At 35.2% G+C, this 19609-nt stretch overlaps 1 protein-coding gene across 2 annotated transcripts in view; it reads right to left on the bottom strand.

Moving 5' to 3' along the window:
* Nucleotides 1–8718: 8718 nt before the first annotated feature.
* Nucleotides 8719–19609, bottom strand: part of NAV3 (neuron navigator 3) — a 924153-nt gene continuing 913262 nt past the window's right edge. For both annotated transcript variants that reach the window (XM_054443382.2, XM_063646517.1), the window contains 2 exons: nucleotides 16617–16820; nucleotides 8719–11335 (listed from right to left, as the gene is read on the bottom strand). In XM_054443382.2, the coding sequence (XP_054299357.1) occupies nucleotides 11216–11335; nucleotides 16617–16820 (324 nt within the window). In that variant the 3' untranslated portion in view covers nucleotides 8719–11215. The remainder of the gene's footprint in view (nucleotides 11336–16616; nucleotides 16821–19609) is intronic.

Here is a 19609-nt window from a genome sequence, read left to right as displayed (position 1 = left end):
TGATTATTAAAATCTGGAAATCCCAAAGCTTATGTCAAAATATAACTAACCCTGCTTTATTTTTTGGAATTTTCCTATTAACTTCCTATATATACTAAATAATGCATGCATTTAACTTTGATTGCACAGTGTATTTATGCTGGGATTCCAGACAACTTTTCTTCACTTTACATGCCATGTTCTATTTGAAGAATAATATAAGGTTATTTAATAGATACTTTTGTGTATTTTCTGGAAGTTGGTTACAATATTTAGTACTATACCTCTATGGTCTTATTAACATTATGACATGCTAGAAGTTACAATTGCTTAACCACAGTCTTTCATGTTTTTGCTTTTAAAATTAATACTTGGACTGATTTCCTAAAAAAGGAAATTACTTGTGGCATTTTCCTATGATTATTTTCAAACTTATTTTCCATTCTTGCCTTACTGATGTTGTTGAGATCTGCAACTTGACCTTTTTTTGAAATTAATAGTCACACAGTAACTGTAGGTCTGATTCTAACAGTATCAATATTTGCTTGGCTGGAGAAATGTTTTCATCTGTTTGCACATGATCTATTTTCTAGCTCTCTTGAGGTCTTGCATATCTTTTGCAATTCACTGTGAGAGAAGGAAATTTCCAGAGCAGACTGCAAATCCATGGTGTCCTGCAGGATTAATGTGGGAGTCCGCCCTCATGTAGTTAGTACACCAGCTGGTCACCCAGAAACTTTCCTCCACTATTGTTCTACGCTAATGGCATATAAACATTTTATTTTCAAGTTGGCAATGTAGATAGCATTAGTACCAATTATAATGTTATTTGATGAGATAATTATTTTACTTAAATCCTAATGCAACTGTGTATTGGGGATATTAATAATTTCAAATTTCCAAGTGTGCCCCTAGTATGAGAGACATCTCTTCCTCATGCTAGTTCCTAAAACTCTCAGTTGATGCTGAAAAAAAAGCAAACAGCTAAAGGGCACACCATAAGAAAAAAAAGGCTAATTACTGTGTTGCATTCACAGAGGGATTACTTACAGCCTGTTCTCTATCGTCAGCCCCAAAGCTTCTGCAGATGAGCAAAATTTCTAGTAGCAGATATTAAAGAAAATGTATATTGTTGAGGAAATATGGTGTTTTTGATTTGGGAAATAAATAGCCACTAAATTTTAATATGTAAGGAAAAGAACTTTAATATATAAGAAAAAACATTACATTTTAGAAGTACCTTTATAAGTTCGGGGGTTCTTAGGAAATCATATTAGCAATTAGAATGTTGTTTGGTGAACAGGGGATGGGGACAAAAGCAGCTGATAGCCCTGTGTGTTGTTTTATCCAGATGAGGAAAAGCACTCCTTTAATCTGTTTCTTATTTCTCTTATTCAGTCTGCATGTCCATTTTGAGTGTATATGTAGATTTTTCTCTCTTGTACTGCTTTTTTAAAGCATTGTCTATTTATATTTACTGATAAGTCTGCAGTGGTGATCTGATCTTGTTCTGGGAGTCATTATTGTATTTCAAATTTCTTTGGGTAGTTGTGCTTTATACTGTTCCTTTCGTTTTTTAATCCAGAGAAGAGAATCATCTTCTATCTTACAAAAGAATATTTGAGAAGGGTCTTTTTAATCCAAATGTAGAATAGGTAGGTGCTATGGACCAACTTTTTGTGTCCCCACAGAATTGATATGTTGAAATCCTAACCCCACACTATGATGGTATTGACAGGTGGGGCCTTTGGTAGGTGATTAGGTGTTGAGGGCAGAGTCCTCATGGATGGGACGGGTGCCTTTACAAGGGAGATCCCAGCGAGCTCTCTTATCCCTTCACTCATGTGAGAGTACAGCTAGAGGACAGCTCTCCATGAGGAAACGGGCCCTCAACAGACGCTAAATCTGCCAGAGCCTTGGTCATGGACTTGCCAGCCTCCAAAACTGAGAGAAATACATTTCTGTTGTTTATAACCCCCACAGTTTATGTTGTTTTGTTACAGCAACCCAACTAGACTAAGACAGTAGGAAACTTTCATCCTGGGATTACAGAGCAAGAATATCACATATATAAAATTTTGAGCTTTTCTGGAGAACGGGTGGACATATTTATTATGGAGTCCATGTATTTTTACCTAATAATTGAAGTTAAGCGAAAATGTTACAAAAGACAGACCAAGGTGATCTTTACCAAAGCTTGAGAATAAAGAAGGGTAACAGAATCCCTGCAATAGTTACAATGAACTACTGGAAGCCAGCACTGGGTATGAAGGGAAATGTGTCTGTATTCAGTAAGTTGAAAAACCTCCAACTCAAAGCCTCAGGTTAGCACTTCCAGCTGGGAAGATGCTCGATAAGTGATCGAGAAAGCTGCTTACCAAGTGTGGCTAGCGCTATGCTATTTAGTAGCAATCACTGGGCATATGTGGATAATTAGCATTTGATGAGTATATCAATTTAGGAATACAATCCTCAGCCTTATTTCATAGTAATTACCTGTTTACATTTAAAACTGATAATTTATTTTAAGTGTATTTGGAACAACCAAAGCATGCCAATCTATCAACTGTAAATATTTTCAATTCTAAATACAGATCAAATTGTTCTGATGAAAATTTAGCATATGAATTCACATTACGTATAAGTGTAAAATACATGCTACATTTTGAAGTTTTAGCACAAAAAAAGGAAAAGAGCAGTATGTAAAATATTTAAAGGATCTTATTTAAAAGTATTTTAGCTTGATTTTATGTTGAAATGCTAATTTTTTAATATATTTAAGTAAAAAAAATTATAATTAATTTTACCTCCTTCTTTTTACTTTTATCAATGTGGCTACTGGAAAATTTAAAATTGCATTTTAGCCAGGCATGCTGATGCATGCCTTTGGTCTCAGGTACTCCTACTCAGCAAGAGGCTTGCTCGAGCCCAGGAGTTCGAGATTATAGTGAACTCTGACTGAACCACTGCACTCCAGCCTGCACAACAGAGTGAGACCCTGGCTTTAAAAAATAAAATGAGTTGCATATGTAGCACCCATATTTCTACTGGAAGTGCTGCTCTAGTCTAAAATCATAAAGCCTCATGATTGGGGAATAGTTCAGGTGAATTTCCCTCCCTTGAGAAACCACTAATATCGGAAAAGACTCTTCTCTAGCTTTTATGTGGTAGCCAAACTGGAGACTTTATCTCCAACCACCATGCACCTGACTCTAGCTCTTCATAGTGCTGGCTTTCAGCCTCAGAATTTCCACCAAAACCTGGCTTCTGTGTAGCATTGCTTCATCACTGAGTCCCTAGCCCCACCAGTAAGAGGCTGAAGAGAATCTCTAGGCCTACATTCTGCCACAACCGGAAGAAGGGCTGAACCAGGAATGTAAGTAGCTTACCAGGAAAGATTTTTGCCTGGGAAGTAGGGTTCCCCTGCCCCCTCAAAGAGTTGCTAATGTTAGGCAAATGGCCACTCTACCACAAACAGCCTATCAGGGAGTTTGCTCCAGCTTCTACACCGTGAACATCACCCTGCAAAACCCGCTTACATACTCAGCTGCCTCTGCACAGCATATCAAGTTAGATCAAACTAGACTGAACACAAGTGTACTCAAGTGTTTTTGGTTGGGCTATTACCAGATACCTAGAGTTTTTACTCTCTCCCGGAATATCTGATAGATACATATTATCTGTATCACAAACAATGTATAGAACCACTCCAGTGGCATTGGGCGAATTTTAATATCTGTCATCATCTTAGGGTATAAAATCTACAAGAACACAGATAGTGGATCAGGTGATTTTTCTGGGAGAAATCACAAAACAACTAGGATACAGATTTTTCTGACTCTTAATTCAATGGTTTTCCCCTTATATTATATTCCTTTACAAATGTTGTGTTAAAAGTGCACAAATATATTAGGCAAATTGACAAATAATGAGTAAAAGAACTATGAAGATTTTCACCATATTCTTCAGGTTCTATTCTCAGTCTTTACTTGGTCAAGGTCTCTCTTGTGGGGGATAATCCCAAAGTGAAATTCACATCCTCATTTCTCATTTCTGTGCCAAAGATTCCTATTTTGATTTTTCCAGCCGCCACCTGTCCTCTAGGCTCTAGCATTACATTTCTACTGCTTGGTGTATTTTCTTTGTTCCCCCAGAAAACCCCACACATTTAAATTGCACCATATATAACTAAGGCATCTTTAAAAAAAAACTTGAAAAGCTGAAAGAAAAAGAAAACTTGATAGAGTATGGAGCACATTATATCTAAAGGGGGAAAAAAATTCCCAAGCATGAGGCAGTGCTTTAAATAACACTAGTCCTCAAGTTATCTGCTTCTTCCCTGGTCACCAGTCAGCATTCGAATTACTAATCTGGTTTCCCAGGAAGCTCCACACCTGTAAAAGTCGTTCTTCTCAAATTTAATGCATTTGCTTAACATATGCTAAATTCAGTTGCTGTCTCCATGTTCAGAAATATTTTTATTCCACAATATTATATGCAATAAATATATATATTAATAATTAAATATATCTATATATCTGGAATATAATTCCATGTATATGTATATATATGCATATATGTATATATGTATATATATGCATATATGTATATATGTATATATATGCATATATGTATATATGTATATATATGCATATATGTATATATGTATATATATGCATATATGTATATATGTATATACACACATATATACACACATATATACACACATTTAATTTTTTTTCTGGAAAAGCAAATAACATAGATTTTTGACCTCGTCTGAGGGATCAGAAAGGTTTGTCTAAGGAAACGACATTTGAGACTGTATAAAGGTCTTGGGGTAAGAGAAAGGAAATGACTGTTAAAGAAATATTGTACCAAACCTGGTCTAGAACAAAACATTATTTATCTCTTGATGTAGTTTGTAATCTCCTTCACTGAATAAATTTGAATTGTGATAAAACATTTGGGAATTTTAAATAATTATTTAATTATGAGATAATATTTGTCACAAGGAAGGAACTAGTCACACACTCACCTACCCGGCGGTCAAGAGTTTGGGGATGTTTACATTTTCTTTTCTATTTTGTCTAATTTTCCTTTTCCATAGATGTCTCTATTTTAAGAGAAACTTTTAAATTGGCCTCCTAGAGACTTTTTAACATCCTGCAAGACTATAACAAAACTTTGACATATGGTCATAGCTACATTGTCTGGAAAGTTATAAAGTTATTGTTGCTGTTGTCTCAACAATTACTTCTAGGTTCTACAATTAGGCTAATGTACCAAAATGGGGGTGGTGGACATGGTGATAAAGGAAGCCGAGGGATAAGCAAGATTCAGTTTAAGTACGTAATTGTTGTCCTTTGGTATTTGAGTCTTATTTTTAAAACCAAAATACAAAAGAGATGAGAGAGATGATCACATTTATATTTTGTAAAGATCAGTCTTTCTATATCAGCATTAATAGAAATATCAAGCAAGCCACAAATATGAGCAACATATTTAATTTTTAAATTTTTCAGTAGTAGCCACATTAAAAAAGTAAAAACTAGGTCAGGTGCAATGGCTCATGCCTGTAATCCTAGTACTTTAGGGAGCCAAGGCGGGAGCATCTGTTGAGCCCAGGAGTTTGAGACCAGCCTGGGTAACATAGTGAGACCTTGTGTCTACAAAGAATATTTTTAAAAAATTAACCAACTGTGGTGGCATGTGCCTGTAGTCCCAGCTACTTAGAGGGGCTGAGGTGGGAGGATTGCTTGAGACTGGGAGGTCGAGGATGCAATGAACTGTGATCATGACACTGCGCTCCAGCCTGGGTTACAGAGTGAGACTGTGTCTCAAAAAATAAAAATAAAAATAAAAAATAAAAAGAATCAGATGAATTAATTTTAATATTATAGTTTATATAGCCTAATATATTGGAAATATTACTACTCTTAACATGTAATCAGTGTAAAAAGTATTTACTCTGTTATCAAGTTCAACTCTACCATGCCATTCTGGAATATTAAGGACAAGTGTTCAAAATTTAAATGATGGAGAAAGGTTTATTTAATATTAGTTTTTTTTTTTTTTTTTTTTTACAATTTCATGGAAAACTCTTGGAGAACTTTCATTTTTCTCTAATAAAATTCTAGTTTAGAATGTGCTCTGTTTAATTTCTATGAATAGGTTTTCTTATTGATGAGTTCCTGGGTAATTGAGAGATAATGTATAGTTTATGTAGAGAAGAGATCCTCTTAGTGATTACTTATCCAAATCATATTCACTGAATTAAAAATTATAGTGAATTCACTAATGCAATATTTTACCTATTAATTGGTGTCCCTCCCAAAAACAGAAAACAAAATAAAAACATAATCCAAGCTTTTTTGGTTGTTTGAGATGGAGTCTCACTCTCTCACCCAGGCTGGAGTGCAGTGGCACGATCTCGGCTCACTGCCACCTCTGCCTCCTGAGTTCAAGCAATTCTCCTGCCTCAGCCTCCTGAGTAGCTGGGATTACAGGCACATGCCGCCACGCCCAGCTAATTGCTAATTTTTGTACTTTTAGTAGAGACAGGGTTTCACCATGTTGGTCAGGTTGAACTCTTGACCTCGTGACCCACCCACCTCGGCCTTCCAAAGTACTGAGATTACAGATGTGAGCCACCGCGCCTGGCCTGAAGCTTCCTTTTAAACATCTTCACTGATCAAAGAAATAGAAATAGACATTTTTAAGGTGGCCTATTATTTATAAAAATAATATTTTTCTTTTTTTAATGTGAAAAATCCAAAGCCTGAAATAAAGATAGTACTTGAATTTCTCCAAATGTAAACAAAATTCACTGGTATCATTGATTCTATCAGTATCTAAAAATATATCCTGTACAACTATTCAGTGGACTATTCACGGGGCTTTTTACAGTCAACCTCATAGTAGAGAACTTAGGTATTCATCAAAGGAAGAAGTGAGAGGAACAAAGACTCAATTTTACTAATTGTTTTTTTGAGACGGAGTCTCACTCTGTTGCCATGCTGGAGTGCAGTGGCGCGGTCTTGGTTCACTGCAACCTCTGCCTCCTAGGTTCAAGTGATTCTCCTGCCTCAGCCTCCCAAGTAGCTGGGATTACAGGCACGCACCACCACGCCCGGCTAACTTTTATATTTTTAGTAGAGATGGGGTTTCACCATGTTGGCCAGGCTGGTCTTGAACTCCTGATCCACCTGCCTTGGCCTCCCAAAGTGCTGGGATTACAGGACTGAGCTACCGCGCCCGGCCAATTTTACTAACTGTTAAATCCTTTAGGACCATAGCCTGTGCCTCAATGGCTCTGATTCCTAGGAAAATTGCCTGGCACATATTAGGTATAATAACAGCTAACACTTAGGTAACATTTAAGCCAGGACAGAATCTTTTCTGAGTATTTTACATATTTAAAAATATTCATTATTCAAAACAATCTTATGAGTAGATAGACACTATAATAATCTCATTTTATAGATAAGTAAATTGAATCCTGAGACTATTATATTACTGATATTATTCATTTATAGTAATGGCAGTGTTAATATAGAAGCTAACAGTTATTGAAAGTTTCTTGAGTGATAACTATTATTCTGATTACAGATCTAAACTCAATCCTCTCCACAGCCCTATGAATAAGTACTATTTCTATGCCCATTTTATAAATGAGGAAATTGAGTTAAAATATGTATTCTTTCAAAACCTTAAAATAAATTTATTTACACCTTATTCTCAAGAATGTTTGAAAATAAAATAACAAATATTTCTTACTATTTTGTTACTTAATTGTTGTTAAAGCAGTTACAATTTATGGAGGGTTAGGCACCGTTTAAGGAATTTCCATGTAATAACCCATTTGATCTTCAGAGTAGTCTGTGAGAGGTGGATACTATTATTATCATCACTTTATGGGTGGGGAAAATGAGGCACATAGAGTTTGAGTAAATTGGCCAAGGTCACACAAAGAATGACAATGTTGGGATTTATACTTAGGCAGCCTGAAATTGCATTTAGCAGAACTGTACTGAAGTTTTGGCTAAATTCAATGTTTGTCTGAATAAGATAAATTGTGGAAATTTCCTTCTCCCAATTGAGTGAAGGAACAAATGCACTGATTATAAACCATTATGGATGATTGGTCTATTTTAACTAATACCTTTCTTTTTTGCTCTATAACTATTCTAATTCGGAAGTTTTCCTGCTTTTAGAATTAAAATCCTACTTATACCATCACAAATATACATTCCAATTACTGAGGTTAAAGAGCTTTCCAAGATACTTAAAAAGAAATTATAATTTTAAAACAGGTTCTTTTTTCTTTTTATAATCTTCTCTATTAAAATAAACTACCACCCAAAGAATTAGTTTGCTTTAAAATAATCTTTAGAGCTAAACGTTCAAAAGAGGATTTAATGGAATAAAAACAAAGAAACATTTATGGAGTTAATTTAACTCAGTGAATCTCAACATTTTATTGTATATTCTTATTTTATCATCGGCTATTTAGGAAAACTATTCAGAGTTTTCTAAAATATTCACTAAATAACTATCATCGAAAAAGATAAACTGATTACCTTTATTTACTTGAAAGCTGAAGCCCTTTTTATGTTTATAAAATAGAAATTTGCATACAGTCCTATTGATGGCATATTAATAGTGCAAGCAACATTTTAAAGCTTGACACTTCTTGATGCAAAATTATTCATTTTTTCCATACATAGAAATCACACCATGTTGTCAATAAATAATTCCACTTTAATGGCAAAGTAATAATTTAGACAGATACAGGGTACACATTTGCAAAAAAATATATGCAAGCTGGTTTACAAGCTAGAGGAACAATAAACCAATAGAAAATACATCATCCAGTTAAGTCCATTGACACCAAGTACTTATTGTTGGGGCTTTACAAAGACTACAAAACTTTTCAGATGATTTATTTCACTGTTTCTGCCTATTTACATGATATGTTACATCAAAATGTACAAAATATAAAATGTATACAGACAAATGTTTCACAAACTAGTTTAAGTTGTAAACTAGGTGGACCTACTGGGATGTATTGCAGGAAATTCTGTTTATGCTCATGTTTGGACTGTGTTTCTCAAAATGGCAGGGAAAGATTAGCAATTTTCTTAGATCACATATTATACAAGGGCAACTAGTCACTCATCCAGCTACATATATTGATGTTTCACAACAGATTTGATCCATGTTTGAGGCTTCAAAGTCAGGGTGACAATTCTATGTGCATAAATTCAGTTCAGATTTCCCTTAGGGCAATAGCACCGTGTAAGGACCTATATTGACTTTGTGACACTCTGAAAACTGCACAGATGTTTCGTGGTGGTGGTGTTGTTCTATAGCAACTGACCCATTGGTGGTCACAGAGAGTAGCACCAATTACACGTCCTAAAAGTAACACATTTTCACACACTCATAGAAGAAGTCTATACCATGGCCTAGCCCTTGGGTTTCATAAACTTAAAACCTGTCCTTTGTGTGTGGTGGTAACTTCTCCAATGACTGATCAGTTTTCATGCACTCTCTTTAAAGCCTGCCATGACAGATGTACTTTCAGACAGTTTTACTTATCCAAAAATATATTGGCTTCATGTACAGTTTTGAAGCATGCTCACTCTAGCACTGATAGCTCCTGCATAGTCATAACAACTGTAAATACAGGACAAACACACCAGATAATACAGCTTTGAGGATTTGCATTCTGTATTTGTTTGCAATGTACAGGAAATCTCAGCAAGTGAAACACCTCAACACCAACAGGATAAAATACAATTTTGTTTGTGTTTGTTTCAATTTGTGCAAGTTTTAAAAATTATTATTTACAATACCTACCCAGTAGACTGTGCAAATCTAACCTTCTTTTACAGTATAAACGCTTCCTCTTCCACAGTGACCTTACCGCTTCAGTGTTCTTTAATGCTGAATTTCTCATGTACAACAATAGCAATCAAAACAACATGCGTCAAAACTAATTAAAAAAACAAAAACAATAGGGAAGGAAAGCCAAATAGTTGTGCTCATGCTGCATCTAGTGCTTCCAGCCCTGCTGGATAATAATTCAAAATCTCCTGCCTTCTGAAACTCTTTCACTTAGAACTGGATGGAATTTCGCCACATGTCTTAGGTTTTAAGTGACGGTCAAAGAGCATTTCTGGGTTATTTTAATATTTTGGAGGATAGGCAAAGCGATCTATTCACAAGGCTAAAAATACTGATCTTTCTCCTATCCATTTCTTCAAAAAAAAAAAAAAAGAGAAAGATATATAGAGATGAGGCTACTGTGTTAACTGGTGTTGCTTGGTTGTAAATGAAAAGACAGTGGAAATTACCAATGGTTTAGGATTTAAACCAACTGTTAAACTGTCATAGAAATCTGTTTTAAGGCAGTGAGACAGCACCATAGGAAATGTTCCTTCTTTCACTGAAAAGGCTCAAACAAATAAAGCCCTAAAAAAGCCTTTTATCAGTGTTGACTAATAATTGGTATAAAACTCTTGTTAAGGGAGTGGGCAGGTGGTTTAAAAAGACCACTGTGGTAAAAACAACCTTATAAAACCAGTGACTCATATACTAAAAAGTTGGTGGAGCACATCATGAGAACATGGCAGTTAGAATTAAATTGGCACTTCTCCAGTTTGCCACAGTAGTGTTTTTCTGGTGGTTGCACAATTCCATTTGTGCTTATGGAGGACTGGCCTCTTGGATTTGTTCTGGAATGGGGTGAGCGCACAACACAAACACTACTGAAGCCCTGTGACCAGCACTGTGTGGCACAAAGGAGGCTGGACGGATCAGAAAGATGGACCCTGCCTGGGGAGAACAGCCCCTCAGAGGAAACAAAAGGAAGGGACAAAAAATGGTCTGCATTGTAAACTTTTAAAGAGGAAACAAAGAAAGTCCAGTTTGGCTATGCCATGTGCAATCTATTCAGTTGCCCTGTCATTAGGGTCCTTTCCAGTTGAGTAATGAAGCCTTCTATTACTCCACAGATATAAAAAATGCTTAGAAATAAAACTAAAGTTAAGCTTCCATTGCAATTTAGCATCTTGGCGGTTCAGACTTAGTTCTGCTGCCTCCTTGGAGACCACAACTCTGGGTCAGGGCCCTTGACAGGGTGCTTTTATACTGGCAGTGGTTTAGTGAAAATACCTTTCTCTTGAAACATTTTTTTAAAAGCAAAGTCTTTTCCGCTAACTTTTTTCACCCTCTAGAGGGTAGATTCAAGAGATGAATCCAAAATGTCTTCATGGTGGCTGGTGCTTTCGCTGTCACAGCTTTGTGTGCTCGAGTAATTGGCTGCTTCTTGGAGTTTCATTAGCATATTCATCTGAAGAAAGAAAAAAGACATCGATGTAGGCGATGATGCATTCAGTAAGCCAGCCCATAAAAAACAAGGCCCTGAGCCACACTGAAGAGCTATCTTATCCCATCCAAGTGACACGGGAAAATAATTTTAGATTTTTACTCGCTGCCCCTGGCTTCTACGCTGTTTCTCCCAAACATGACTACAACACCAAACCATAAGGACAAAATAGGGCCTCTAGATAACTCTTTTATTTGGGGTTGTGAATGAATACTGCTCCAGCAGGGACACTAGAAAGGAAACTGTATCACAGCTGGACATCTGGGTTCGTTGCTGGAAAGTACGCCAAGCTTCCCAGCTTTTTGGCTGGGAGAAGCAGAAAGCATTGAATGGCAACTGAAAGTTGTGAATGTTCATACACACACAGACGCACACAGAGGCACACACGCACCGTCCCTTGAGAGAAGGAGGGGATGGAGAGGAATGAAGCCAGCTGCTGCACGCAAGCACACCATCTGCTGTTTAGGAGCTGACCCCGGGAGGAGGTGACTGAATGAAGCAGACCATGAGTGTTTGAAGAGGGAGAAGGAAAGAATTACTGTCAAGTTTGTGTTGTTGAATTTCTGGCTAAAATATGATTGATATATCACTGAAAACAAAAACCATCATCTGGAACAATAGCGGCTGTCTCAAGTTTCCCAGCCTTATAGGAGAATGGTAATGTTTGTTTTAGTAAAAGGGACATATGCATGAAAGCACCTGGGGAGAAAGGCAGCTAGCATTTCCATGTATTATAAAATAAAGAGCAGTCACATTGCTTGAATTTTGATAGATCTGGAGCTCCACTGTTAGAGATGGACTTTTTTTTTTTTTCCGGAAAAAAAGACTGTTTAAAGGCAAATTGTGAATAAATGGTTCAATGATTTTAGAAAGCACAGAAAAATTGGCACATGTCTTTATGAGGGTAGTGGACTTGTTTTCATATCAAGGGTTTTGATAAATTGTAACCATTTTTATATTACCTAATGCATACTAATTTTATTATTCTATAATCAAAAGGTTTTTTTTTTTTCCAACTTACAGAAATAGAAAGGAGAAATCTAAAATACGATTCCTTGGTCATATGTTAAGCTATGCATGCTTGTGTGCTCAGTATAAAAAGTGTGCTTGATAAATGCTTGTGAAATAAATGATAAACTGGTAATCACCAATTTCAGCAAGAATTCCTTTCTGACAAAGAGACTACAGTTACAGCACAATTTGAAGTCATTTAATAGTCTCAGGAAAATATGTTTTAACCTAATTTTCAATCTGACTCTCTTAATTTATTAAATAAGCTACATAAGGTTATGAAATAAAAGTAGTTGGTGATAACTTTTTAAACCCAGTACGCCAAAAAGTCAAATGTCTCCTTCAACATAGTTTTTTTCTCTCCCACTCTCCTCTCTCTTTCTCTCTCACCCACACTCCCACCTTCCTACTTTCATGTCCATTCATATTCCTTCTCCCATTTCTTTTATCAATCTGTCACTCATTAGCAGCTGCCTGTATGTTCAAGCATTTGGGTGAAACTGATCTGTAAAATAAAACTGAGTTTTGAGCACCCTAGTGATTTAGTAAGAGTAGAAATGATAAATGATATCTTTTAAAAAAGATACAGTTGTATCTTAGGCACAAATGTTTGAAATCACTTGAATGCTGGATGTTGTAAAAGTTTCACTGTGTAATAGTATTGTTATTAAAGTCTTAATTTTTTAAAATGGTGTCATATAGTAAATATGTTCCATTGTAATACATTCCACATCTCAGATTCATAATAAATGTATACGTGGGATTTACTTTGCCTTTGCCTAGTATTATTTTGTGCATTCAAATCAAGGGCGTTTACAAGAGAAGATTATGTATGATTTAGTCATTATCGTGATACATCACAATTCTCCAAAAAGTATTAATATTTTTCCTCTCTTCTTCCCCACTTCTTCCCCACACTCACTGCTATGGTTTGCATGTGATATATCACTTCCGAAACTCTTGTCGAAATTTTATCCCCATTGTGGCAGTGTTGGGATATGAGTCCTAGTGGGAGGTGTTGAATCATGGGGGTGGATTCCTCATGAACAGATTAATGACATTCTGGTTACGGGTCAGTGAGTTCTCACTCTGGAGGGAATAGATTAGTTCATGTGCGAGAGCAGGTAATTAAAGAGACTTGCTTCTTCTCTCACTACGTGACCTCTCTGCACACTCCCACTCCTCTTCCACTTTCCACCCTAAGTTCATGCAGCATGAGGCTCTCACCAGATGCAGCTGCCCAATCCTAGACTTTTCAACCACCAGAACGATGAGCCAAATAAATCTCTTTTCTTTACAAATTGCCCAGCCTCAAATAGTCTGTTATAGCAACACTAAATGGAATAGGACATCTATAGTCATAAATTTAATGTTTATCATTTCTAACACCTTGATCAAGTCCTTATCGTCACTGGTACTTTCAAATCTGCTAAGTTTCCAGGTTCCATCCTATCTCCTTCAATCTGTCCTCTCTCTACTCTGTTATTAAAGTGATCTTTAGAAACTGCAGATCTAACTAGGTAAATCATGGCTCAAACACTTTGATGGTTCTCCACTGTCTCTGTGATAACGTTTTAACTTCCTGCAATGATAAAAAAAGGCTTAGCATGATCTAGCAATTGTATACTTCCATAGTTTTAATTCCTACCACCAACTGGTGTATAGTTCCCTAAACTCATTTCTATTATATTGTCCTCTAATGTTTCACATTCTATTTCTTTAATTTTGGATGTTCTCCCTGCAACCATATGGTGAACTCCTATTAATCATTCAAGATCCAGCTCAAGTATCTCCTCTGTAAAGCTTTATTCTAACTGCTTCCTCAATGAACTCACAGTTTTACCTAATATGTGCCTCTATTATGTTACTGCAGTTCATATAGGTAGAAGTCTCTCTTCACTACTGGATTTTAAGCTTCTTGAGATCAGAAATGATACTGTAGTTATCTCCTGATCACCAGGTCTTAGCATTAAGGACATACTTATTAACATTATCTTTGTAGTTAATGGTGAATACATGTTGTATTTTTAACATAATGTGAGATATACCAAAAACTTGCATCCTCATTCAGATTCAAAAAGTCTCTCTCCTCTCTTCTTCCCTGTTTCTTCTCCATACTCATTGCTACGGGGATTTCTGACACTAAATAGTGGATGTTTCTTGACACTAAATAGTGGATATTTTGTAGGATTTCTGATTTAGAATGGACTGAAAATATATGTCGGCTTCATGCTAGTAATTACAAAAATATACAGAAATAAAAACAGATAGATCGTCACCAGTCTGACCAACATAGAGAAAGCCTGTCTCTATTAAAAATACAAAATTAGCCAGGCATGGTGGTGCATGACTGTAATCCCAGATACTCTGGAGGCTGAGGCAGGAGAATTGCTTGAATTCGGGAGGCGGAGGTTGTGGTGAGCCGAGATCGTGCCATTGCCCTACAGCCTGGGCAACGAGAATGAAACTCCGTCTCAAAAAAAAAAAAAAAAGAAAGAAAGAAAGAAAGAAAGAGAAGAAAGTAAGAAAGAAGGAAAAACAGATAGAAATATTTATTTTTTTAAAACCAGAGAAAGCCTGCCAAATATTTAGTTTTAGACGATGTCTTTTACCATTTAGCATGTAAGACCTCATAACTCCCTGTTTCTTAAGATGTTTAATAGAGCAGCAGCTTAGGAACCAGGAAATTTTTTACCCCATTTCTCATGCCAGAATGGAAAACCTTGAATTTGTTTCCTCTACTAGAAGACAAGTGCATTCAGAACCAGGAAAAAAAGTGCTTTATGGGGTGAGCTGACCTGGACTATGAGAATTGGGAAAGTTGTGGGCATTTCCTAAGGGTTTCATACTCTGCAGACTAAAACTGAGAACAAATCTTATAAACACCTCTCCTTATAAAACAGATATATTATATAAAAACTGCAGAGGTAGGACTGGAATTTTTGAGGAATTCAGATTAAATAATCCATACTCATATTCTAAAGCTTATATTTACTCTGTTAATCATTCTATCAGCAATTATTTAGTATATGCTCACAATTATGCTGGATCCAAACCAATTTCATCACCACTGTTGATTCCTAACTATGGATCATCTAAAAGGCCAGGTACCATGTTATAAAAATATAAGTCTGGGCTCTTAAGGAATATATCACCTAGATCAGAAATCAGCAGGAAATCCCTGGAATCTAAGTAGGTCTATGTATATACTTCAGTGATTTTATGAAACTCTTAAAATTGTATGCCAAATTTTCAGTGTGTATGCATTTTGCTGGGGAAAGGATCTTGAAAGTTTATCAGATTTTCCACAAGAAACTCCCAAAATGTTCAGCTGAGATGATGATGAGGATGTGTGTGTGTCAAGGTTGTTGGTGTAAGGGTATTCCTTAAAATATCAAGTAATTTTATATCCTTAGGTATAGTCAGAGGTTATGATTTTTAATTATTTATGTTTTGTGTTTGTTCAATTTAAGCAACATAATGAATTTTTATTTCAGTATCTTTTCTTTCTGTATTGGTTGTAAAAGTCCAATAAGCTCTATACTTATAGAATGGTGAGTTAATAACACTTCACATTTGATACCAATATATTGAAAGTAATCTGTAAAAATAAAAATAGATATATAAAAAGTGTTTTCTCCTAATAATACTACATACTTAATATTTTCAGAATATTCATACGTTGGAGTTTTACAGACTTTTATTTCAATTATTCCACTATTTTAGAAAGTAAATAAACCATAACTTCCATTTGACTTCCAAGTCAGTTTATCCTTCGCTACAGTAGGCAAGAGAAGACCCATTCTATAAAATTAGTCAGATTAGTTGATATAGGCAAAATATTTTTTAGTTCTCCATGAGTACATTATACCATAATTTTTCATTTTTCTATTTAAGAAAAAAATTGAGTTGTCTCTTAAATGCCTATTGAATAGAGTCATAATATAGAAAATTATATTTATTTAATTATATACACAATTTAATGCATAATAAGAGAAAAAATATAGTCTAGGAGTTTGTTCTCATTGTAGCATTTCTTGATTTCTTTTTAAGCATACAAGTTTGGTTTTCACTTTAAGATTTTCATCCATGGAAAGCAGGCCAAAGATAATAGGGTTAAAACTGTTCCAAATATTGCTTAGGATACAAATGTCTTTGCTAGAAATAACTAAGTATTAATGACTATACACTGTAGTCAAGATTACATAGGAAGAAACGAACATCTGATTCTTACCAGGGGATCTCCTTCTGTGTCAGTTTGTGGAATGTGCTTTGAGGTTGTGGCTTCCTTAGTGGATGTGCAGCTTTCATACCCAACATCTTCTGGTCGCAGCTGAAGTAAGGCTGGGCTCTCCTGAGGCAGAGACGCTGAGCTCCATGGATATGAGTCAAGCACCCACTTTGAAGGATCTTCCCATGGTGTGCGTTTCCCATACATCTAAAAGTTGACCACGCATTTAGCATATATAAAACGCATTTCTATTCAGCAAAAAAGGGGACTACTAGTTGGATGTGATTTTTTGACATATTGAGTTCTTAAGGGACTTTCAAGAGAACTAAGTATCTGTATACAGTTTTCCAGATTTAAAACATGTATCTGTCTACATAGCTCACTTTAAACTTGAAGGCTAGACAAAATAAAGCTGAATATTTGGAATAGATGTCAACCTTTGGGGGAGAATATACGGGAGGTTTATTATAAATAAACATAGAAATGACTGCCCACATTTACTTTTACTAGTAATTTGACAAGCCAAGAGAAAACTAAAGGTTGAAAAATAAAAGCTTCAATTATGGAAGATTTAAAAATATATGCTTGATGTTAAGTAGAGTTCTCTACTAAAGTGTATCTTGGAAAGATGGAAATAAATAAAAGTAACTTATTTTTTCTTCCTAATTCACTGTACTCAAACTGTCTTTTAGAGTAAGAAAACTTTCTCTGATAACAACTTTCCTGTGATCAAATTGCTCTTTAATCCCATTGCTTTCTGTAAAAACTCTTTTTAGATGTTTGTGTTTCAGGCCACTAGTAAAAGAGGATAAAAAATAGGAAACTGAATTATCAACTTTGCAAGAACCCTTATTGTGCAATTTGCCCAATAAGGAAGAGCTGATATAGCCTGCTTAAAGCACTGGCAGTGGAACAGAAGAATCAGATAAATCCAAGAGATGTTAAACATTTTTAAGCTGCAAGCAAAGCTGAACCCAAACTAGGAAAGGCACCCTGAAGAGAAAAATGAGACATTGTAAAAAAAAAAAAAAGTATAATATTACAAGGGCACAGAAAAAAGTGAAAATTAAGAGAAGGGGGCAGTAACATAGGGACACTTATTCCTTAAATTACTGTCCCTCCCCATTTGACTTGCTTTACCAAGGACAATCCTGGTTAGCAGGTGCCTATTTGGTCTCAGATGACATACTTTGGTTTGTTGTGAGATGGCTGTTTTGTATAGTTTGTTTTGGTTCAGTAAAGACAAAAGGGAAAATGGTGGACATTAACACGATAAAAACTTCATGGACTGCCTTAGAGTTTTCTTTTGAGTTTCTTCTGGAGAAGTTGGACTTACCTAAAACAAAAGGGAGTCTAGGTACTGATATCTGTGCATTTCCTTAGGAGATGATAACAGAGGTAACAATCATTATACTTTTTAAACAAATAGTTATCTTGTTTTAGAGCAAAAGTTTCCTCTCAGTTATAAACTTACTTTATAGATGTAATATATACCATGCTACACAACTTAAACCAATTGAAGAAAAACATGTATAATTCTTGGAAAGCTTAATTATGTTTATTCGTTTGTTTTAATGTAAGTCTAGAATCAATTAATTCTAGGTTTTTAAAGAACCATCCAGGACAGCAAAATTGGAAGAGACCAATGAAAAGTTAAATGGGCCAAACACTATATTTCCGAGTGAAACACATATTGTAGAAAAATAATTGAACAATGAGAAATCTAAATATTCAGAATGAGATGAATTGATTGCTGACTTTTTAAGAAACAATCCACCAGAATAAAAATCAAAATCCATTGTATCACCAACATCTTTTCCAACTAGAACATCTGGCAGAGTGCATTCCCCATAAGGTTTTGCACCAAAAAAATCAGCCTTCATCTGAAGAGATTATTTTATTACTCTAAACTTAAGAGTGTCATTTTTGCTACCAGGCTTTGTTTCTCCACTTCTTTCTCCAATCCAAGATCCTTTGTTGCCAGTAGATCCATGGGAATGGATCATGACAGATATGATTCCTTTGCTTCTTGCTCCCCTAGAAATATTTTCAGCTGATAGACTTTTCTGGCCCAGCATAGTCTTCAATAGCAATGAAAACTGTCTACCCACAAAAGGATTTTCCAATTTTTCCCTTCCCATGTGCTGGATTCCCCTCCCCCAACAAGCCCTAAATCACAGTTGATTCATCTTTCACACTAACCTACTACTAAACAACCTGAAGCATAGCAAGAAATGAGACATTTTTATCCCTCTTCAAAAATAATTTTGAAATATCTCTCAGTTTTAGTTTCAGAAACTAATCCTTAAGTGATTATACTTTTGCCCAAATGGAAACTTTATAGAATTATAATTCTCCAAATAATGTTCTATAAATAATATTCATTTAAATATGAAAAAAGAACCCATGCACCTTTTGAAATAAGACCTAAGGATGCTAAGCATTTTAGCTATTATAATTTCAAGGTTTTTACAAAGATTCCTTTGCTTTCTATTAGTAAGCAAATATTAAATGAGGAGAAATTTATTTATAAATACTTAGATAATGGTTTATTAAAACCAAAACCATAGCTGGAGAACAAATAATGTATCCAAATATTAACTTCAAAATTCTAAAATTTTCATAAAATGATTTTTTTGGTATAAATAATCAACATTGAAAGATCCAATGTATATCTTATAGTAGTTTTAGAAGAATTCTGAAACACAATATGTTATACTTGAAAAATAAAAACATTTGTATAAGCTTTTATTTTATTGAAGGCACTTGCTTGGGGTAGATTGGCTCATACCCTTAAAAGTGTTAAATTTGATTATTTAAATCTAGAGTAGAACCAATCAATAGCATTATTTAGGATCTTTATCTCTGAGGCTTCAGAGTATCCTCATAAAATTCATCATGTTCATCAGAACTATCTGATCTGTTCATCTGATAGTTCATCAGAACTATCATTTTAGTTCCAAATACTTCCATGCCATTCAATAGATAAAGAGAGC

This window comes from Pongo pygmaeus, chromosome 10 (assembly GCF_028885625.2).
Source record: "Pongo pygmaeus isolate AG05252 chromosome 10, NHGRI_mPonPyg2-v2.0_pri, whole genome shotgun sequence".
NCBI classification, from domain to species: domain Eukaryota; kingdom Metazoa; phylum Chordata; class Mammalia; order Primates; family Hominidae; genus Pongo; species Pongo pygmaeus.
Note: the sequence above shows the minus strand (reverse complement) of the source record. Positions and strands in the feature narration are given on the sequence as shown.